At 37.3% G+C, this 23,597-nt stretch overlaps 1 protein-coding gene across 8 annotated transcripts in view; it reads right to left on the bottom strand.

The window, feature by feature from the left end:
• Nucleotides 1–23,597, bottom strand: part of STK31 (serine/threonine kinase 31) — a 133,782-nt gene that overhangs the window by 33,202 nt on the left and 76,983 nt on the right. For 7 of the 8 annotated variants that reach the window (XM_055347332.2, XM_031013448.3, XM_055347331.2 and 4 more), the window contains 7 exons: nt 17,195–17,296; nt 15,053–15,133; nt 13,078–13,203; nt 12,048–12,173; nt 11,757–11,843; nt 10,575–10,724; nt 7,753–7,875 (listed from right to left, as the gene is read on the bottom strand). In XM_055347332.2, coding sequence (XP_055203307.1) covers nt 7,753–7,875; nt 10,575–10,724; nt 11,757–11,843; nt 12,048–12,173; nt 13,078–13,203; nt 15,053–15,133; nt 17,195–17,296 — 795 coding nt within the window. Of the gene's footprint in view, nt 1–7,032; nt 7,390–7,752; nt 7,876–10,574; nt 10,725–11,756; nt 11,844–12,047; nt 12,174–13,077; nt 13,204–15,052; nt 15,134–17,194; nt 17,297–23,597 lie in introns of those variants that run through there. The other variant, XM_055347335.1, reaches the window with a different exon arrangement.

Here is a 23,597-nt window from a genome sequence, read left to right as displayed (position 1 = left end):
TCCCTGTCTTGTGCCAGTTTTCAAGGGAATGCTTCCAGTTTTTGCCCATTCAGTAAGATATTAGCTGTGGGTGTGTCATGAATACCTTTTATTATTTTGAGATACATTCCATCAATACCTAGTTTATTGAGAGTTTTTAGCATGAAAGGTGTTGAATTTTATCAAAGGCTTTTTCTTGCATCTATTGAGATAATCATGTGGTTTTTGTTTTTGGTTCTGTTTATGTGATGCATTATGTTTACTGATTTGCATATGTTGAACCAGCCTTGCATCCCAGGGATGAAGCTGACTTGATTGTCGTGGATAAGCTTTTTGATGTGCTGCTGAATTCAGTTTGCCAGTATTTTATTGAGGATTTTTGCATCAATGTTCATCAGCGATATTGGCCTGAAATTTTCTTTTTTTGTTGTGTCTCTGGCACGTTTTGGTACCAGGATGATGCCGGCCTCATAAAATGAGTTAGGGAGGATTCCCTCTTTTTCTACTGTTTGGAACAGTTTCAGAAAGAATGGTACTAGCTCCTCTTTGTACCTCTGGTGGAATTCAGCTGTGTATCTGTCTGGTCCTGGACTTTTTTTGGTTGGTAGGCTATTAATAACTACCTCAATTTCAGAACTTGTTATTGGTCTATTCAGGGATTCAACTTTCTGATTTAGTCTTGGGAGGGTGTATGTGTCCAGGAATTTATCCATTTCTTCTAGATTTTCTAGTTGATTTGCATAGAGGTGTTTATTTTATTCTGTGATGGTAGCTTGGATTTCTGTGGGATCAGTGGTGATTTCCCCTTTATCATTTTTTATTGTGTCTATTTGATTCTTCTTTATTAGTCTGGCTAGTGGTCTATCCATTTTGTTAATCTTTTCAAAAAACCAGCTCCTGGATTCATTGATTTTTTGAAGGGTTTTTCATGTCTCTAGCTCCTGCAGTTCTGCCCTGATCTTAATTATTTCTTGTCTTCTACTAGCTTTTGAATTTGTTTGTTCTTGCTTCTGTAGCTCTTTTAATTGTGATGTTAGGGTGTCGATTTTAGATCTTTCCCGCTTTCACCTGTGGGCATTTAGTGCTATAAATTTCCCTCTAAACACTGCTTTAGCTGTGTCCCAGAGATTCTGGTACATTGTGTCTTTGTGCTCATTGGTTTCAAAGAACTTATTTATTTCTGCCTTAATTTTGTTAATTACCCAGTAGTCATTCAGGAGCAGGTTGCTCAGTTTCCATGTAGTTGTGCAGTTTTGAGTTAGTTTCTTAATCCTGAGTTCTAATTTGATTGCACTGTGGTCTGAGAGACCATTAAGATTTCCATTCTTTTGCATTTGCTGAGGAGTGTTTTACTTCCAATAATGTGGTCAATTTCAGAATAAGTGTTATGTGGTGCTGAAAAGAATGTATATGCTGTTGATTTGGGGTGGAGAGTTCTGTAGGTGTCTATTAGGTCCACTTGGTCCAGAGCTGAGTTCAAGTCCTGAATATCCTTGTTAATTTTCTGTCTCATTGATCTGTCTATTATTGACAGTGGGGTGTTAAAGTCTCCCACTATTATTGTGTGGGAGTCTAAGTCTCTTTGTAGGTCTCTAAGATCTTGCTTTATGAATCTTGGTGCTCTTGTATTGGGTGCATATAATATTTAGGATAGTTAGCTCTTCTTGTTGCATTGATCCCTTTTCCATTATGTAATGCCCTTCTTAGACTTTTTTGATCTTTGTTGGTTAAAATTCTGTTTTATCAGAGACTAGGATTGCAATCCCTGCTTTTTTTTGCTTTCCATTATCTTGGTAAATATTCCTCCATCCCTTTATTTTGAGCCTATGTGTGTCTTTGTATGTGAGATGAGTCTCCTGAATACAGCACACTGATGGGTCTTGATTCTTTATCCAATTTGCCAGTCTGTGTCTTTTAATTGGGGTATTTAGCCCATTTACATTTAAGGTTCATATTGTTATGTATGAGACATTCTTAAAAGCACAAAACACAGTGATAAAAGGTCAGTGGTTGCCAGCGTTTAAGGGTTGGGAGGAGGCTGTGACTACAAAGGGATGGCACACAGGAATTTTCAGGGTTATGGAACTGTTCTGCATCCTGGCTGTGGCAGTGGTTATTACACTAATCTATAGGTGTGTTAAAATTCATAGAATGTATACAAAAAAAGTCCATTGTACAAGTTAATCTAAAAATAAAGTTTTTAAAGGACTTAATCAACAATACATAAGAGTAGAAAATCAGACAATATATTTACTCATGGAGCTTTTTACTATCATTTAAAGGAAATAGGTGGAATAAAAACTGCTATTACCACACTTATGGGATATCTTATGAGTCCTCCCAGAAACAAAAAAAAAAACCTTGATATGTTTACTTTCACCCTTCTGATATAAAGAATAGATTACTGAAGCATTGATGAAAATCATGCTAGTTTATTTCCATGAGGGTGCTGGTTCAATGAAACCAGACAACTTTAAATATACATGCAGGCATAGGGCTAAAGTCATGAGAACAGTATGGGGGAACCACCCCATAATTCAAATATCTCCACCTGGGCCTGCCCTTGACATGTAGGAATTATTAAAATTCAAGGTGAGATTTGGGTGAGGACACAGCTAAACCATTATCATTCCACCCCTGGCCCCTTCCAAATCTCATGTCTTCACATTTCAAAAACAATCATGCCTTCCCAACAGTCCCCCAAAGTTTTAACTCATTTAAGCATTAAGTCAAAAGTCCACAGTTCAAAGTCTCATCTGAAATAAGGCAAGTTCCTTCTGCCTATGAGCCTGTAAAATCGACAGCAAGTTAGTTACTTCCTTGATACAATGGGGTACAGGCATTGGGTAAATACACCTGTTCCAAATGGGAGAAATTGGCCAAAACAAAGGGGCTACAGGCCTCATGCAAATTCAAAATCCAGCAGGGAAGTCAAATCTTAAAGCTCCAAAATGATCTCCTTTGACTCCATGTCTCACATCCAGGTCACACTGATGCAAGAGGTGGGCTCCCACAGCCTTTGGCAGCTCTGCCCCAGTGGTTTTGCAGGCTACAGCCCCGCTTCTGGCTGCTTTCATGGGCTGGCATTGAGTGTCTGTTGCCTCTCCAGGCACACAGTGTGATCTGTCGGTGGATCTACCATTCTGGGGTCTGGAGGACTGTGGCCCTCTTCTCACAGCTCTACTAGGCAGTACACCAGTTGGGGCTCTGTGTGGGAGCCCCAACCCCTCATTTCCGTTTTGCACTGTCTAAGCAGAGTATCTTCATAAGGGCTCCACCCCTGCAGAAAACTTCTGCCTGGACATCCAGGCATTTCCATACATCCTCTGAAATCTAGGTGGAAGATCCCAAACCACCATTCTTCACTGCTGTGCACCTTCAGGCTCAAACCACATGGAAGCTAACAAGGTTTGGGGCTTGCACCCTCTAAAGCCATGGCCTGAGCTGTACCTTGGCCCCTTTTAGCCATGACTGGAGCAGGTGGGACACAGGGCACCATGTCCCAAGGCTGCACACAGCAGGGGGACCGTGGGCCCAGCCCGTGAAACCATTTTTTCCTCCTAGGCCTCTGTGCCTGTGATGGGAAGGGCTGCTGCGAAAGTTTCTGACATGCCCTGGAGATACTTTCCCCATTGTCCTAGCGATTAACATTCAGCTACTTGTTAATTATGCAAATTCCTGCAGCTGGCTTGAGTTTCTCCCAAGAAACGGGTTTTCTTTTCTACCACATCATCAGGCTCCAAATTTTCCTAACTTTTATGCTCTGCTTCCCTTTTAAACATAAGTTCCAATTCCAAACCATATCTTTGTGATTACATAAAACAATGCTTTTAAAAGCACCCAAGTCACCTCTTGAACACTTTGCTCCTTAGACATTTCTTCCACCAGATGCTCTAAATCATCTCTCTCAAGTTCAAAGTTTCACCAATCTCTAGGACAGGGGCAAAATGCCACCAATCTCTTTGCTAAAACATCAAGAGTCACATTTATTCTAGTTCCAACAAGTTCCTCATCTCCAGGTGAGACCACCTCAACCTGGACTTCACTGGCCATATCACTATCATCATTTTGCTTAAAGCCATTCAACAAGTCTCTAGGAAGTTCCAAACTTTCCCACATCTTCCTGTCCTCTTCTGAGCCCTCCAACCTCTGCCCATGACCCAGTTCCAAAGCTGATTCCACATTTTCGGGTATCTTTACAGCAGCATTCCACTCTCTGTACCAATTTACTGTATTGGTCCCTTCTCACACCACTAATAAACACATCCCCAAGACTGGGTAATTTATAAACGAAAGAGATTTAATTGACTCACAGTTCAGCATGGCTGGGGAGTCCTCAGGAAACTTACAATCATGGCAGAAGGGGAAGTAAACACATTCTTCTTCACATGGCAGCAGCAAGAAGTGCCAAGCAAAAGGGAAAATGCCCCTTATAAAATCATCAGATCTTGTGAGACTTACTTCCACAAGAACTGCATGGGGGAAACTGCCCCCACGATTCAATTATCTCCACCTGACCCCACCCTTGAAACATGGGGATTACAATTCAATGTGAGATTTGGGGGGAGACACAGCCAAACCTTATCATCTGGCTTCTTTCTCTTGGCAGAATTATTTTAAGACTCACCTATCTTACTGAGTTATATGTATAGTTCAATCGTTTTATTCCTGAGTAGTATTCCAATGGATAGACACATACATAGCAGACTGTTTTTCCATTCATCTGTTGATGGACTTTGAGTTGTTTCTAGTTTTCATCTATTACACATAAATTCTTTCAATATTTACATACAAGTCTTTGTGTGGACATATGCTTTCATTTCTCTTGGCTAAATATCTAGAAGTGGAATTGCTGGGTCATAGGGTAGGAATATGTTCAACCTTTTAACAAACTGCCAAATGTTTTTCAAAGTGGTTGTTCCCTTTACATTCCCCTTGGCAATATATATGAGTTCTAGGTACAACAGATCTAAGCAACCGTTGGTACGATCTTTTTAATTTTATACATTATAGTGAGTAGTATAGTGGTATCTCATTTTGGTTTTAATCTGTAGTTCCCTAATGACAAATGGTGTTCAGAGCATCTTTCACATGCTTACATGCCATGTGGACACCTTCTTTGGTAAAGTACCTGTTCAAATATTTTGCCCATTTCCTAACTGGGCAGTCTTCTTAGTATTGATTGTAGGAGCTCTTGATAATCTGGATATAATATTTTTGTCAGATATATGTTTTGCAAATATTTTCTCCTAGTCTGTAGCTTGCCTTTCATTTTTGTGACAATGTCTTTAGAAGAGCAAAGTTTTCCATTTTGATGAAATCCAAATGATTTTTTTCTTTTAGAGTTGATGTTTTCGGTGTCCTACTTAAGAAATCTTTGCCAAATCGAAAGTCAAATACTTCATCCTATGTTTTCTTCTATAAGTTTTAGACTCACGTTTTTACATTTAGGTCTGATACACATTTTGAGCTAATTTTTGTGCATGGTATAAGAAATGAATCAAAATTTATTCTCTACATATGGTATGAGTTGGCCTGTATCATTTTTGTTGAAGATTCTCCTTTTACCCAGAGAACTGCCTTGGCATCTTTGTCAAAAGCCAGTTATCATACATGTGCAGTCTATTTATATTGTCTCTATTCTGCTCCATTCATCTGGACATCTAAATTCACAGCAGTATCACTTGTGTTTTTAGAAACAGGGTCCTGCTCTGTAGCCTAGGCTGGAGTGCAGTGGAGCAGTCATAGCTTACTGTAGCCTTAAACTCCTGGACTCCAACAATCTTTCTGCCTCAGCCTACCAAGGAGCTAGAACCATAGACACACCATTACACCCAGCTAATTTTTATTTTTTGTAGAGACAGGGGGTGCTCACTGTGTTGCCTAGGCTAGTCTTCAACTCCTGGCATCAAGCAATCTTCCTGCATCAGCCTCCCTAAGTTCTGGGATTACAGTTTTGAACCACCACTCTAGGCCTACATTGTCTTAATTTCCTAGAATCTATTAAGTCATAAAATCAGGTAGTTTGGGTCCTTCAATTTTGTTCTTTTTCAAACTTGTTTTGGTTATCTCAGATCCTCTCCATTTTTATATTAATTGTAAAATCTAATTCTCAATTTCTGAAAAAATAAGCAAAATCTACCAGCAATTTTGTTGAAACTGCATCGAATCTATAAGCCAATCTAAGAACAACTGATATCCATACAATGTCTTCTAGTCCATGAGCATGGTGTATCTCTCCATTTATTTACATCTTCTTGAGTTTCTCTGAACAATGCTTTGTAGTTTTAATAGTGTGCAACTCTTGCACATCTTTTACTAAATTTACCCCTACAAATTCCATATTTTAATACTTTTGTAAATGATTTTTAAATTTTAATTTCCTATTATTTGTTGCTTATATAAAAACACAATTATATTGAAATTAAAACTGCTATCTTTCTAAACTCATTTGTTCTAGTAGCCGTTATGCACATTCTCAAAGATTTTCTACATAATTAAGCATGTCATCTGCAAATAAAGACAGCTTTATTTCTTCATTTTCAAACTCTATGACTTTTATTTCTTTTTTTCACCTTATTACACTGATTGGAACAGAGATCGGCAAACTATATGGCCTCTGCACCAAACTGATTCCACTACTTGTTTTTGTACAGCTGCAAGCCAAGGGTAGTTTTCACATTTTTAAATGTTTAATAGCAAACTGAAGGAATACTATTTCATGCACATGCAAACTACATGAAATTCAAATTTCAATATCCATAAATAAAGTACTACTGGAAAAGAGCCACACTGATTTGTTTACATACTGTCTATGGCTGCTTTCATGCTATAGCAGCAGAACTCAGTACTTGCAACAGAGACCATCTGGTCCTTTACAGAAAATGCTTGCTGGCCCCTGGGCTGATAAGAATAGTCTTCCTTCTCTTAATACTTAATCCCTCTTAACTCTTGTTTTTCTAACAAGGAGATTATTTTTATTTATGTGATCAACAAAGATAAGGTTTTGTCACACTCAAGACTTTGGAAAAAGAGGCACTCTCTACGTAAAATAGCAGTACAACATGAAACAAGCTTTTTATTTTTTTGTCTTCCAACTTTTATTTTAGGTTCAAGGGGTACATGTGCAGGTTTGTTACATGGGTAAACAGTGTGTCATGGGAGTTTGGTGTACAGATAATTTTGTCACTCAGGTAATCAGCCTAATACCTAACAGGTAGTTTTTCAATCCTTACCTTTCTCCCAACCTCCACCCTCAAGTGGACCCCAGTGTCCCTTCTTTGTGTCCATATGTACTCAGTGTTTAGCTCCCACTTATAAGTGAGAACATGCAGTATTTGGCTTTCTGATCCAGAGTAAATTCACTTAGGATAATGGTCTCCAGCTCCATCCAACTTCTTAATTCTTAAACTATGGATGAGAAACAGCTATTTGGTTTACACTGGAAGCACGAATATACCCAAGGCTTATTTAACATTTATTTTCCACATATGCATGAACTGCTTTCAGATTAATGTAGGACAAAATCATCTTCACTGTTAATCTTGACTTCAACAGAACCAAGACAATAGCATGATACCTAAAATATATATCAAGCCAATTTGTAGAAAGTACACAATAGGTAATAGGAAGCACATCAACAGTTTTTGTTAAAACTTAAAGTTCTACTAAAAGTCTGCTGTTTTTATTTTTAAGGAGAATCACTATAAAATCATCACTTTATATACTGAAATATATATATATATGATCTATTTCAACAAAAAAATAACATACCCATAATAAGAGGCAGCCATAAGCATATAAGTCTGAACCTGGAGAAGCAGGTTTTCCCATTTTCAACTCAGGTGACATCAAACTCAAGTCACCAACCATCATGTTCACTGAGGCTCGCTGACTCTGCAAAAACAATATTTTAAATATTTCAGATACAACACAGTTGAGGTGACTTTCTGTGAAGTACTCTGCATTTAATCAATACAAAAAACAAATTCATTTTAAATATTTCATTCCCTTGCTTTCAAATATTTTTACCAATTTCTGCTATTATAAATTGCTCTTAAAATCAGTCTAATAAATTAACTATGGGACTTTTTTTTTACATTCACTTTGTAGACTTGAACAGATTTAACACTAACAACCACTTATTCTGTGATTAAACATTTGATACTCTTTTTAAAAAATAAATTTCACAAGAGTGAGCAGCAGTGCCATGTTCTAATTCTGAAAATTCTAAATAATTCATTTAAGAACTGAAATCCTACAAAGCACTTTCCTTCCTTACTGATCATTCTCTAAATATACCATTTCTAACATGTCAAAGATGATCAGTGACAATAGCATGAATCCTATATTCAGGCAGATCTTGGTTACAATTCCCCACTCTCCTATTTATTTACTGTGGGACCGAGGGCTTTAACCTCTTTTTTGTCCATTTTTTAAATTTATTTTTAATTTTCATGGGTACATAGTAGGTGTAAACCTCTTTGAGCCTGAATTAATTTGTAAAATGGAAATAATGTCTACCTTACAGAGATACAATGCCTAGCATGTGTCACTAAGTGTTATCTTTTTTCTAGCTACAATTTTGATCCTTGCTTCTCAAAGTATGGTTCAAGGGTGAGGAGCTACAGCATTAACTGGTAGCTTGTTAGAAATGCAGATGATCCATTGCAGAAATGCTGAATATTAATTTGCATTTTAACATGAACCCCAGGTGAGTCGTATGCACTATAAGGTTTGAAAAGCAATGATCTTGACCTCAGACTACTTTTCAAATTTATCTTCCTGATGACCACTTCAATCTGAAAATTGCATGGAAAATGTAGCAAAAGGTGAGTTTGATCAATATTTCAGAATAAATATTTTTAACTGAAAATTAAAAACAATGTTTTGGGGAATAATAACAGATGACAAATGAGTAAAGAGTAATTATTGTAGTCATATCTATAATTATGCAAATAGTATGCTCAAAAGGTAAACTAACCAGAACCCCTGAAGGTTGAGATCTTTCAAAATTCATAATTTAGTTATATTTCTTAGGATATCTTAATTTTGTTAAACTAATATAATAAAGTAAATATTTCAGAAAATCAATCTGTATAAATCCTGTACAATCCAGCTTTTGATTACAGTTGCAGTTTCATTTTCTCATCTTTTTGAGCTACCATATCAAAACCATTAAGACTACATATACTCCAGTAGCATTACACTATGACTTGCAGATGACCAAAGTATAAAAGCATTATAACATATACTAGTCAAAGGGAATTGCTCAGATAATAAAAAATATTGGCAAGGATGTAGAGAAAACAAAATCCCTATACATTACTGGTAAGAATATAAAATGATGTAGCCACTTTGGAAAACAGTTTGGCTCCTCAAAAAGTAAAACAATGTAACCCAGTAATTCCACTCCCAAGAGAAATGAAAACATGTCCACACAAAAAATATTGTATGCTAAAGCTCATAGCAGCATTATTCATATAACCAATAAGTATAAACAACCCAAATGTCCAGCAACTGATGAATATATAAACAAAATGTGGTGCATCCACACAATGAAATATAATTTGGCAATAAAAAGGAATGACATTTTGATGCAGTCAATAACGTGGATGAACTCTGAAAACACTATGCTAAGTCAAATTAGCATAAAAGGCCACATATTGTATCATTCCATTTACATGAGACGTCCAAATAGGCAAATCCATAGGGACAGAAAGTGTATTCGTAGTTTCCAGGCTTGAGAAGAAGGGGGAAATTTGAGTGACTGCTAATCAGTATGGATTTTCTTTTTGGGAATGATAATAATGTTCTGGAATTCAATACTGGTTATCACTGCACGACTTTGTGAATGTACTACAAACTATTAATGAATTGTATACATTATGTGAATTGTATCTCAATAAATTAGCTGTAATGTTTAGAAAAATAATTACTGATTTGGCCACTCCACATTGTATACATACTTCAAAACATCATGTTGTATATGATAAATATATACAATTTTTATTTCTCAATTAAAATAGAGAATTGTTTCCATTATAACGACAAAAAAATCACAACATGCTCTTAAATTGTGTGATTTTGCTATGTCTACAAACTGCCTATTCTGAGGTAATATGACACCGAATTAACAGCCATTAGAGGTGAATCAGGATTTAAACTAAAAAGTCCAAGGTTCCCCGGTTTCTAAAAACGCACATTATTAATCAAAAAAACAGCAAAGTACATATATGTAAATTGTATCTATAGACGGAGGGACACCAGTGGAGAGAGGTTTAGGAGATGGCCACCTAGTTTCCTTACATGTTTCCTAGCAATTAAATGTTTCCCAATGATGACAAAATTATTAATGTTGTCAATGCCATTGAGTATATAATGTCAGGTAGCTCCTAAGACTTATGGTTAAAATACACAATATCCTGTTGTTCTAGCATCTAGCTGAGGGCAAATAGTTGCTTATACTACATTACACAGTTTAACTGAAGACAAAGATCCTATAATAGAGTATTATATTATATATAAGTGCTGAACTACTGCTTAATAATATTAAATAAAGTCTAGAACCTATTTGTAAAACCATGATATCTTACCACAGATTTGGTGAAGTCAAAATCTCCAACAATTCCTTGTTCACGGTTTAAAGCAAATACATTGTTCTGATGAAGTGATCCATGAATTATGTCAGCCTTATGCAATGTATGCAGGCCCTGGGCAACACCTTTCATGACCTTTAAAGCTTCCTATAGATAAGTACACATAAAAGAAGTGAGGAAGTAGGCAAATCATTTTAATCTTGAAACTGTTCTCTAATTAAAAGACTGCTCTAGGAGTGAGTAAAGTTTCCTCGAAATGAACCATTAATAAGAATACAGCACAGAGAAAGACCAGATGAAGGCTTGATTTTGTAATGGTGATACCATGTGTGCCTGTGTGTGTTTGTGTGTGTGTGTGTGTGTACAATCATACCTTTTGGGCACCAGGGACCGGTTTCATGAAAACAATTTTTCCATGGATGCAGGGGGTTGGTTTCAGGATCAAACTGTTCCACCTCAGATCACAGGCATTAGATTCTTACAAGGAGTGCACAACCTAGATCCCTCACATGCACAGTTCACGATAGAGTTTATGCTCCTATGAGAATCTAATGCCTCTACTGATCTTACAGGAAGTGGAGCTCAGGCAGTAATGCTTGCTCACCTGCCACTCACCTCCTGCTGTGCCGCCCTGTTCTTAACAGGCCACAGACTGGTACCAGTCTGCGACCTGGGGTTTGAGGACACCTGTTCTATCATCTCAAAGAAGACTTGGATTACAAATACCAACCATGTAAAGTAGCTATAAGAGACTGAAACAGTGTTACTCCATAAGAAGAATCAGGGCCTCCTTTACTGTTATTACTAATCCAAAACTTACAATGACAAAAATTAAAGCTGTCACTTAAGCACTTATAGTACCAAGTGCTATATTAGGCAGTTCACATACAGCACAGCTTAGCAGTTGTAAGTTTGGGCTTTGGTACCAGAAAGACTTAATTTCGAGTCCCAACTCTACCTCTGGCTAACGGACCCTGTGCAAGTCACTTAATCTAATCCCTTTAACCCTTTTTCTCATCCATATAACACAATAACTTCTATCACAGGCTTGAGGTGACAAATAGAATACCATGAGTCAAAATTTTACAAAGTATATAGCATGTAGTATGCCTGAATAAATACCAGGTGTTATTTTCCCATTTAATACATCCATGGAAATAAATAGTGCTTTTTACTTACTTCTGAATTTAAAGGCATGTTGGCTTGAACAGCATTCAGGTTTGCCCTAGGGTAGTATGGGACCATCAGATAAGCCATAGGATCAGACTAAGAAGCAAAACAGAGAATGTGACTCCAAGTAAAAACTTCTTCAACATATTTTTAGCATACATTGATTCTATGGGATAATTTTTCTTTTATGTTAAGGGGAATGAACTGCTGCTCTAAAACCTGGAGCTACAATTTATTTTAAATAAAATAGTTTCTGCAAGATAAAATGGTTTCTGCAAGAGATTAGCATAAGAACTTTACCTTACATAAAAACAGGAATATCAATGGTAGTAACCCTGAGTCTTCTTCAGCTTCTCTCCAAGCTCTATGGTAGGTGGCTGCTCTCTCAATCACCTTGGCTTCTGTGTCAACATCCACAGAATAGCCCTTATACCAAAGAAAGAGGCACTCGTAATTCCAAGATGAAAATCTCATTATAATTATACACCATTCCAATTTAAACATAATTCATTATTTTAAGTTAAATCAAATCTAATTTTATTTTTTAATTTTATAAGTACTTTTCTATCTTCTTTGAATGCTATAATTTGGAAAAGGAAAGTGCAATTCTACCTGTAGCCTGCTACACATTCTAGAATGTGTAGCAACTAAGGCCAAATTAATTATCTTATTATCATGATTAACAGTTTCCCAGATCAATGAGAAGAAGAAATTAAGGAGTAGAAGATTGTACTGATAACACAGCTGAGATTTCAAGGAGAAATGTAAGAAAATCAAGAATTTTAAAAAGATATTGGATGAATATAATAAGTTCACCCAAAAAAAAAGGAAAGTATATCCTATTAAGGACATATTCTATTTAGGGAAATGAGGGAAACTTTATTTTTTTTTCTTGTGAGACAAAGCTTCATTTAATGACTTTTATATACTTATTTTTATTATTATACTTTAAGTTCTAGGGTACATGTGCACAACGTGCAGGTTTGTTACATATGTATACATGTGCCATGTTGGTTTGCTGCACCCATTAACTCATCATTTACATTAGGTATTTCTCCTAATGCTATCCCTCCCCCTGCCCCCCACCCCATGACAGGCCCCCATGTGTGATGTTCCCCGCCCTGTGTCCAAGTGTTCTCATTGTTCAATTGAGGGAAACTTTAAAAGTAAAAATTAGTTCTGGCAACCAAACTACAAGCACAATTATCACGCCAGTCAACTTATACACTTTAGAAAACTAACAGTGAGGTTTTTTCTTTCTTGAAATGTAACAGCACCACTATCCTTTGTGCTGCTGAATCTCCCTCAAGTAAGAAGAAGTTAGGCTTACCTTTAACAGAATTATCTGCCCATTAACCTCAGAACGTACCAAAGGACGCTTGCTGCTAAGTTCCTTCATGGGCTCAGCATCAAGAAGATCTCGTTCCAAGCTCATTGTAAGGAGACCACCAGAGTTCTAGGCACAAGTTTTTATGACAGTTAAAGAATCCAAACAATCCCAACACTTAAAAATCATCAAAATCATTAGTTACACGCTATTAAATGACTTGGACACCATCAACTGTACTGGAAAAACCAACAAAATTAAAATCTTTAAAACTGTGTACTTTCTCCAGTTCCTGGCTCTTAAACTCCTCCTACCCAAAGTGTAATCACCATACACTTAATTACTGCTATAATTTTAGAATAGATTCAGGAAATGACTAGAATTAACCAGACATGCATCCTAGGATCCCTAATGTGTACTTGAAAAACCACTTATGTTTCCTAAAAAATACTAAAGTAACAACTGATTGGGACAGGGGTGAGGAATGAAGGACTACATAATGGGTTAGTGTACACCGCTCAGGTGATGGGTACACTAAAATCTCAGAAATCACCACTAAAGAACTTATCCATGTAATCACAAAACACCTGTACCCCAAAAACTACTGAAATAAACATTTTTAAAAAAACAAAAAATAAATAAGGTAAAATAATGACAAAAATGTAGGTATCAAATGGGAAAGATCAGTCCAAAAATTATGACTACCATGAAGTAATTCTAACACTTCTGCCCCTGTTTGGAGTCCTCAAAAGTGAAAATGGCTTTCAATAACTAATTTTACTAGATATTTCTGCTACTTTTTAAAAGGAATAATTTTTCACACTAAAATATGATCATCAACATTTTAAACAAAGCTAAGTTTTACTGCGGTGCAGTTTCAGTAAGAGGCATTGTAGAATTGTTTTCTGGGTTTTTTTTTTTTAAGTCTTGTCAGTACATTTAAGTATTCTACAATACATAATCAACCTACAAAAAATTCCTAAGCATACATTACAGTTAAACATTAGAAAGCCATTAAAGACTTCAATAAACCATGAGTCAAACCTTTTATAATCTTCCATAATAAAGTAGATTAGCATATTTTTAAATATTAATTTTCAAGTCCCATGTGGCAGTACATACTCATTTGCCCACACTGCATAAGGTAATCGCTAAGCTAGAGTTAAATAGTTGCAAGAAAAAACTCACATCGTTTTAAAGTCTAGTCTAGAAAGAGTTTAGAGTAATTATTTAAGTTAGGGAACTTTAATCTTAAATATTTTTTAGAATAAACTCACATGTCTACACAAATATCCCTCTCTGTACCATATTTAAGCCATTATAATGGACTTTGTGACAATCTTAATGAATAAATATCTCATCTAGGCCATCACCGTAGAAGGCAATATAAATCACAGGACTAACAGATTCAGGACTAACAGATTAGTAAACCAGTGTTTACTAATCCTGCTCCCTATGGCCCCTATTTAATATGCTGATCTCCAGCTTTTGAATCCTGCCTACCTAGAAAACCATACCCACCTCGAATCCTGCCTACCTAGAAAACCATACCCACCTCAACATCTCTACCTTAACCAACCTCTCTAGAATTTTTTCCCAGACTGCTTTAACTTAAAAAACCCATTGTGCTCAAATCCCTCAGGGCTAGCAATATCTTGTTTTTATCCAAACTCTTGAAATAGCAGTTAAAATTTTGTCATTTCAAAAAGTAAACACCTATAATTCAAATAAGTGTCATGCAATGTACTGAATGAGGATGAGGAAAACAGAAAAACAGATAATGCAAATTTACATAAAAATACAAATATATACCATGCAACCATTAAAGGGTCATAAGAAAAAGTTCTAATACCCATAAAATATTCATCGAGTATTTTTATTTAAAAGATACTATAAGTTTAACACTGACACAAATTTAATATTATCACTTTTCAACACCCTCTGCAGAGTAGTAATTCGCAAGGGAAACAAAGTTTACCATGTATTTGAGTAATCCTATTTCAGGATGAAGCAGAGGCAGCTCAGGGAACCATTTCTGTGCCAAACTAGTTAGCATCTCCTAAAGTTAAAAAAAAAAAAGTTTTTAAGTGTAGATCAATATATATTCAATTTTGACATGTTGCTCTTCAGGAAAATATATTAGCATCTACCTTATAACATATCCAGTAAGATACATAATCACTGATTTTGCCTTCTACTTCAAGAAGTAACAAGTGAAAACCAAGACTCACCTTGCATCTGCTAAAGCAAATTAAACATGGCCTGAGAAGGACTCCGTACTTCTATATTTGAGTCCTTGTGGATGAACTGCAACCTAGCTTAACAGGCAGACAAGACTGAAAATGTAACTTAGCAGTGTGGACCTATAACAATAGCTGAGTCTTGGCCAATCCCAGCGGCCATACTTCAACCACTTACAGACTGCTAAGTGTTCAAACTGTGTTCAAATAAGGCAAACACCAATCTGTAACCAATATAGCTGTTTCTGTACCTCGCTGCCAATTTCCGAAAGCCACTTTCCTTTTTTCGTCTATTAATTTGTTCTGACCACAAAGCATTCCCAGAGTCTCTCCGAATATGCTGTGATTCAGCTGCCCAATTTGCGAATTGTTCATTGCTCCTTTAAATTTAAGTTGGCTGAAGTTTGTTTTTTTTTTTAACCCATCTAAACTACCATCTTACTAATTGAAGAAAAATTTAATTACCAATTTTAAGCTTTGGATACATACATAAGCACAAATCTTGCAAGGTCAAAGTCCTCACCCACTTCCAAACTAAAATGAAAATGTCTGATAATATTTCAATTTGAGGCATAAAACTGTCATTATTTCTCAAAATATTAAGAACACAGTGACATTTTAAAATAACAGCTGTTTCGTTAAGAAAAATTTTTAAAGCCTGAGAGAAAAAACACATAGCTCTACATAAGTAACTTTGAAATAAATGTGAAAATTGAGTACCCTCACGAAAGAAAAGCCACTTATCACATATTTATTAAGCAAAACTTCCAAACACTTGTCGAATCATTGCAAGATCGCTATTTTAACCCAAGGTCCATAAGGTATTTACACATACGCAGATGAATTTGCTAAAGAAAGCATGACACTTAAAATACCTATTGTTTTCACAGTATTAATATTATTACTTTCTTTTCTTTTCTTTTCTTTTTGAGACAGGGTCTTGCTCTGTTGCCCAGGCTGGAATGCAGAGGCATGATCATAGCTCAATGCAGCCTCAACCTCCTGGGTTCAAGCAATCCTCCTGCCTCAGCCTCCAAAGCAGCTGGGACTACAGGTACATGACACCATGACCAGCTAATTGTTGTATTTTTTGTAGAGATGGGGTCTCACCATGTGCCCAAGCTGGTCTCAAACTCCCGGGCTCAAATGATCCGCCGCCTCGGCCTCCCAAAGTGCTGGGACTACAGGTGTGAGCCGCCATGCCCGGTCAGTATTTTTACTTTCAAAGCACTGTTTCTTAACTAACTTCTTCCTGGTAACATCTCCCAGACATAAAATACAATGTTCTTCCATTTTAAAGAAAAAATACAATGACTTATTTTCCCAAGCTCACAAAAATCAGTGGTAAAAATAGAGACTTAAAAGATGTAACTTCTCCTGCCCCCAAAACCAGGTAGTCTTATTTTGTTACATTCTTCAACTAAATTATGCTGCTCCATTAATGTTTTCATTGCAACATTATGGGAAAATGATGTTGATGTAAGGAAAAGGTCTTTAGGTTTTATGTTAAACAGAAAAAAGGCAATATGCAAAAGTGTGTCTGTGCTATAATCTCAATTCTAAAAACAAACAAAAAAAGACTAAAAGAAAGTCAAAAGTTAACAGTGATTACTACTATTATCACTGAGTGGAAATATTACAAGTGATGTTTTTCCTTCTTTACAATTTTCAGTTATTTACACACGGGTACAATGGTCAGAATATTTTGTCATGTGAAATTTATTTCTAAATTTACAAAAATCTTACCAGGTCAATATATATATAAACTTTCTATATAATACCTCTAGCCTTGTGATTACAGTCCACTTCATAAAATGGATATTTAAATTCAATTTCTAGAGTAAAACCTAATGTAAAACTTCAAAGAACCAAATACTTACATATTCCTCTCTCTCATGATAAATTTCCTGAAAGACATTATTGCGCAGCTGAGTTATTTCTTCTTTTATTTTCTCAATTTGAGAGCCATCAGGATCATCTGACTTGAATCAGAAAGAAAAAGTGTTTTTTATTAACATAGAGAAAACAAGTCTTCTTTTAAGAATTCAAGCTCTATAGTAAATTACTCTGTGTGGTTTCTATGTATCCTTCAGTACCTAGCACATAAAAGCCCCTTCTAATACTTGCTGAATTAACTTAGGTCAATTTATTCTAACAATGACTTTTCTGAAACCTAGAAAAAGGAATTATAAAAAGTAAAGACATAAAATCAATTATACAGATTTTTCTTGTCTCTTCATCTGCTGTAGATTTTCTCTAAGATAAAGATGGCCAACTGCCATTCGAACAAAAGAAATGTTAATAATAGCAACCAGAACACACGTGAATTCCCTAGAATTGTCTTCTACGTGATATTTGGTTAAAAACAAAACAAAAGGATGAGTAAATGTGTGAACCGTCTCCAATGATAATACATAAGCCACCTTAAAAAGTATGTATGCTTTTGTGAAAGGAAAATAAATCTTGTGAACTTTAAATCACTAAGCCAAAGGAAAAAGTCAAGCTGGGAACTGTGTCAGGCAAACCAGCTTCTCATTTTATTCCTAAATAAGACAGCTACAACCATAAAAACCCTGCACACCTCTCTCACAATCTGCTCAGTAGCAAATTCCTTATGGGTCCCAGGATCTTCACCCTAAAACAGTTCTGTTGAATTTTACCCTGACAATGTAAATTGATGGCTTATTTTCTCAGGTGCAGGACAAAGGACAGAACTCTAAGTCATCATCCCTTTGCTCAACTGAGACAAATGCATACCTGATTCCTTCCTCTGATGTAAAAATGCAGATTCACTGAGCTAGTGACTATTCCTCTACCCCTCTCTCAAATGTAATAGTGTATTTGCTGAAAGATGATCAAAGATTAAAGAATTCAAACCATCTGTCTCTTTTCTACTCACATCTTTTTAAAATTTCTTCCTCTTTCCCCAGTATCCATCCTTTCCCTTTTAAATATTTAAGCCCTCAAAATCATCTCTGAGAAAGGCACAGATCTGCCTCCCAGGCATGCATCCTTAACCTTGGCAAAACAAACTTTCTAAATTGATTGATACCTGCCTCAGATAGTTTGGTTTACACTTTAAAAGTCAGATTTCAAGGATCCAGATACTAAGATGGCCAAATATTAACAGCTCCGGTCTGCAGCTCCCAGCGAGATCAACAGACAAGGTGAGTGATTTCCGCATTTCGAACTGAGGTACTCGGCTTATCTCATTGGGACTAGACAGTGGGTGCAGCCCACAGAGGGCAAGCAAAAGCAGGGTGGGGCGTCACCTCACCCAGGAAGTGCAAGGGGCTGGGGAACTCCCTCTCCTAGCCAAGGGAAGCCACGAGGGACTGTGCCATCAGGAACGGTTCATTCTGGCCCAAATACTATGCTTTTCCAACAGTCTTCACAACCCACAGAGCAGGAGATTCCCTCAGATGCATACACCACCAGGGCCCTGGGTTTCAAGCACAAAACTGGGCAGACGTTTGGGCAGACACCGAGCTAGCTGCTGGAATATTTATTCATACCCCCCTTGCACCTGGAATGCCAGCAAGACAGAACTGTTGACTCCCCTGAAAAGAGGGTTGAAGCCAGGGAGCCAAGTGGTCCTGCTCAGCAGATCCCACCCCCATGGGGCCCAGCAAGCTAAGATCCACTAGCTTGAAATTCTCATTGCCAGCATGGCAGTCTGAAGTCAACCTGGGTCACTCCAGCTTGGTTGGGGGAGGGGCCTCTGTCATTACTGAGGCTTGAGTAGGCAGTTTTCCCCTCACAGTGTAAACAAAGCCACCAGGAAGTTCAGACTCCGCGGAGCTCACCACAGCCCAGCAAAGCCTCTGTAGCCAGACTGCCTCTCTAGATTCCTTTCTGGGCGGGGCATCTCTGAAAGAAAGATAGAAGCCCCAGTCACAGGGGCTTATAGATAAAACTCCCATCCTCCTGGGACAGAGCACCTGGGGGAAGGGGCAGCTGTGGGCATAGCTTCAGCAGACTTTAATGTTCCTGCCTGCCAGCTCTGAAGAGAGCAGCGGATCTCCCAGCACAGTGCTCGAGCTCTGCTAAGGGACAGACTGCCTCCTCAAGTGGGTCCCTGACCCCCATCCTCCTGACTGGAAGACACCTCCCAGCAGGGGACAAGACACCTCATACAGGAGAGCTCTGGCTAGCATCTGGCAGGTGCCCCTCTGGGATGAAGCTTCCAGAGGAAGGGACATGTAGCAATCTTTGCTGTTCTGCAGTCTCCGCTGGTGATACCCAGGCAAACACGGTCTGGAGTGGACTTAAAGCAAACTCCAGCAAACCTGCAGCAGAGGGGCCTGACTGTTAGAAGGAAAACTAACAAACAGAAAGGAATAGCATCAGCATAAACAAAAAGGATGTCCACACAAAAAAAAACACATCCAAAGGTCACCAACATCAAAGACCAAAGGTAGATAAATCCAAGAAGATGAGAAAAAACCAGCACAAAAATGGTGAAAATTTCAAAAACCAGAACATCTTTTCTCCTCCAAAGGATCACAACTCCTCGCCAGCAAGGGAACAAAACTGGATGGAGAATGAGTTTGATGAATTGACAGAAGTAGGCTTCAGAAGGTGGGTAATAACAAACTCCTCCGAGCTAAAGGAGCATGTTCTAACCCAATGCAAGGAAGCTAAGAACCTTGAAAAAAGGTTAGACGAATTGCTAACTAGAATAACCTGTTTAGAGAAGAACATAAATGACTTCATGGAGCTGAAAAACACAGTATGAGAACTTCATGAAGCATACACAAGTATCAATAGCCAAATCAATCAAGCAGAAGAAAGGATATCAGAGACTGAAGATCAACTTAATGAAATAAAGCATGAAGACAAGATTAAAGAAAAAAAATGAAAAAGAACAAAGCCTTGAAGAAATATTTGACTATGTGAAAAGACCAAACCTACGTTTGATTGGTGTACCTGAAAGTGACAGGGAAAAGGGAATCAAGTTGGAAAACACACTTAAGCATATTATCCAGGAGAACTTCCCCAACCTAGCAGGACAGGTCTACATTCAAATTCAGGAAACACAGAGAACACCAAAAACCTACTTCTCAAAAACAGCAACCCCAAGACACATAATTGTCAGATTCACCAAGGTTGAAATGAAGGAAAAAATACTAAGGGCAGCCAGAGAGAAAGGTTGGGTTACTCACAAAGGGAAGCCCATCAAACTAACAGCAATTTCTCTGCAGAAACCGTACAATGCCAGAAGAGAGTGGGGGCCAATATTCAACATTCTTAAAGAAAAGAATTTTCAAACCAGAATTTCATATCCAGCCAAACTAAGCTTCACAAGCAAATGAGAAATAAAATCCTTTATAGACAAGCAAATGCTGAGAGATTTTGTCACAATCAGACCTGCCTTACAAGAGCTCCTAAAGGAAGCACTAAATATGGAAAGGAACAACTGGTTCCAGCCAATGCAAAAACATACCAAATTGTAAAGACCATCGACACTATGAAGAAACTACAACAACTAATGGGCAAAATAACCAGTTAGTATCATAATGACAGGATCATATTCACAAATAACAATATTGACCTGAAATGTAAACAGGTGAAATGCCCCAATTAAAAGACAAGGACTGGCAAATTGGATAAAGAGTCAAGACCCATTGGTGTGCTATATTCAGGAGACCCATCTGACGTGCAAAGACACACCATAGGCTCAAAATAAAGGGATGGAGGAAGATTTACCAAGCAAGTGGAAAGCAAAAAAAAGCAGGGGTTGCAATCCTGGTATCTGATAAAACAGACTTTAAACCAACAAAGATCAAAAAAATAAATAAATAAAGAAGGGCATTACATAATGGTAAAGGGATCAGTGCAACAAGAAGAGTTAACTGTCTTAAATATATATGCACCCAATACAGGGGCACCCAGATTCATAAAGCAAGATCTTAGAGACCTACAAAGAGAATTAGACTCCCACACAATAATAGTGGCAGACTTTAACACCCCACTGTCAGTATTAGACTAGACAGATCAATGAGATGGAAAATTAACAAGGATATTCAGGACTTGAATTCAGCTCTGGACCAAGTGGACCTAATAGACACCTACAGAACTCTCCACCCCAAATCAACAGAATATACATTCTTTTCAGCACCACATCGCACTTATTCTAAAACTGACCACACAGTTGGAAGTAAAACACTTCTTGGCAAATGGAAAAGAACAGAAATCATAACAAACAAGTCTCTCAGACCACAGTGCAATCAAAGTAGGACTTAAGATTGAGAAACTCTCTGAAAACCACACAACTACATGGAAATTGAACAACCTGCTCCTGAATGACTACTGGGTAATTAACAAAATTAAGGCAGAAATAAATAAGTTCTTTGAAACCAATGAGAACAAAGACACAATGTACCAGAATCTCTGGGACAGAGCTAAAGCAGTGTTTATGGGGAAATTTATAGCACTAAATGCCCACAGGTGAAAGCGGGAAAGATCTAAAATCGACACCCTAACATCACAATTAGAAGAGCTACAGAAGCAAGAACAAACAAATTAAAAAGCTAGTAGAAGACAAGAAATAACTAAGATCAGGGCAGAACTGGAGGAGATAGAGACATGAAAAACCCTTCAAAAAAATCAATGAATCCAGGAGTTGGTTTTTTGAAAAGATCAACAAAATAGATAGACCACTAGCCAGACTAATAAAGAAGAATCAAATAGACACAATAAAAAATGATAAAGGGGATATCACCACTGATCCCACAGAAATCCAAGCTATCATCACAGAATACAATAAACACCTCTATGCAAATCAACTAGAAAATCTAGAAGAAATGGATGAATTCCTGGACACATACACCCTCCCAAGACTAAATCAGGAAGAAGTCGAATCCCCGAACAGACCAACAACAAGTTCTGAAATTGAGGCAGTAATAGCCTACAAACCAAAAAAAGTCCAGGACCAGACAGATACACAGCTGAATTCCACCAGAGGTACAAAGCAGAGCTAGTACCATTCTTTCTGAAACAATTCCAAACAACAGAAAAAGAGGGAATCCTCCCTAACTCATTTTATGAGGCCGGCATCGTCCTGGTACAAAAACCTGGCAGAGACACAACAAAAAAAAGAAAATTTCAGGCCAATATCCCTGATGAACATTGATGCAAAAATCCTCAATAAAATACTGGCAAACTGAATTCAGCAGCACATCAAAAAGCTTATCCACCAAAATCAAGTCAGCTTCATCCCTGGGATGCAAGGCTGGTTCAAAATATGCAAATAAGTAAACAGAATGCATCACATAAACAAAACCAATGACAAAAACCACACGACTATCTCAACAGATGCAGAAAAAGCCTTTGATAAAATGTGACACACCTTCATGCTAAAAATTCTCAATTAACTAGGTATTGATGGAATGCATCTCAAAATATTAAGAGCCATTTATGACAAACCCACAGCCAATATCATACTGAATGGGAAAATGCGGAAGCATCCCTTTGAAAACTGTCACCAAGACAAGCATGCCCACTCTCACCACTCCTATTTAACACAGTATTGGAAGTTCTGGACAGGGCAATCAGGCAAGAGAAAGAAATAAAAGGTATTCACATAAGAAGACAGGAAGTCAAATTGTCTCTGTTTGCAGATGACATGATTGTGTATTTAGAAAACCCCATCGTCTCAGCCCAAAATCTCCTTAAGCTGATAAGCAACTTCAGCAAAGTCTCAGGATACAAAATCAATGTGCAAAAATCACAAGCATTCCTATACACCAACAACAGGCACACAGAGAGCCAAATCATGAGTGAACTCCCATTCACAATTGCTACAAAGAGAATAAGGTATCTAGGAATACAGCTAACAAGGTATGTGAAGGACCTCTTCAAGGAGAACTACAAACCACTGCTCAACGAAATAAGAGAGGACACAAACAAATGGAAAAAATTTTCATGCCCATGGATAGGAAGAATGAACATCATGAAAATGGCCATACTGCCCAAAGTAATTTATAAATTCAATGCTATTCCCATCAAGCCACCACTGAATTTCTGCACAGAATTTTTTTAAATACTACTTTAAATTTTATATGGAACTAAAAAAGAGCCCAGATAGCCAAGACAATCCTAAGCAAAAAGAACAAAGCTGGAGGCATCATGCTACCTGACTTTAACTATACTACAAGGCTACAGTAACCAAAACAACATGGTACTGGTGCCAAAATAGATATATAGACCAATGGAACACAAAGAGGCCTCAGAAATAATGTCACACATCTACAACCATCTGACCTTTGACAAACCTGACAG

The sequence above is a fragment of the Gorilla gorilla genome, chromosome 6, assembly GCF_029281585.2.
Source record: "Gorilla gorilla gorilla isolate KB3781 chromosome 6, NHGRI_mGorGor1-v2.1_pri, whole genome shotgun sequence".
In the NCBI taxonomy this organism is placed as follows: domain Eukaryota; kingdom Metazoa; phylum Chordata; class Mammalia; order Primates; family Hominidae; genus Gorilla; species Gorilla gorilla.
Note: the sequence above shows the minus strand (reverse complement) of the source record. Positions and strands in the feature narration are given on the sequence as shown.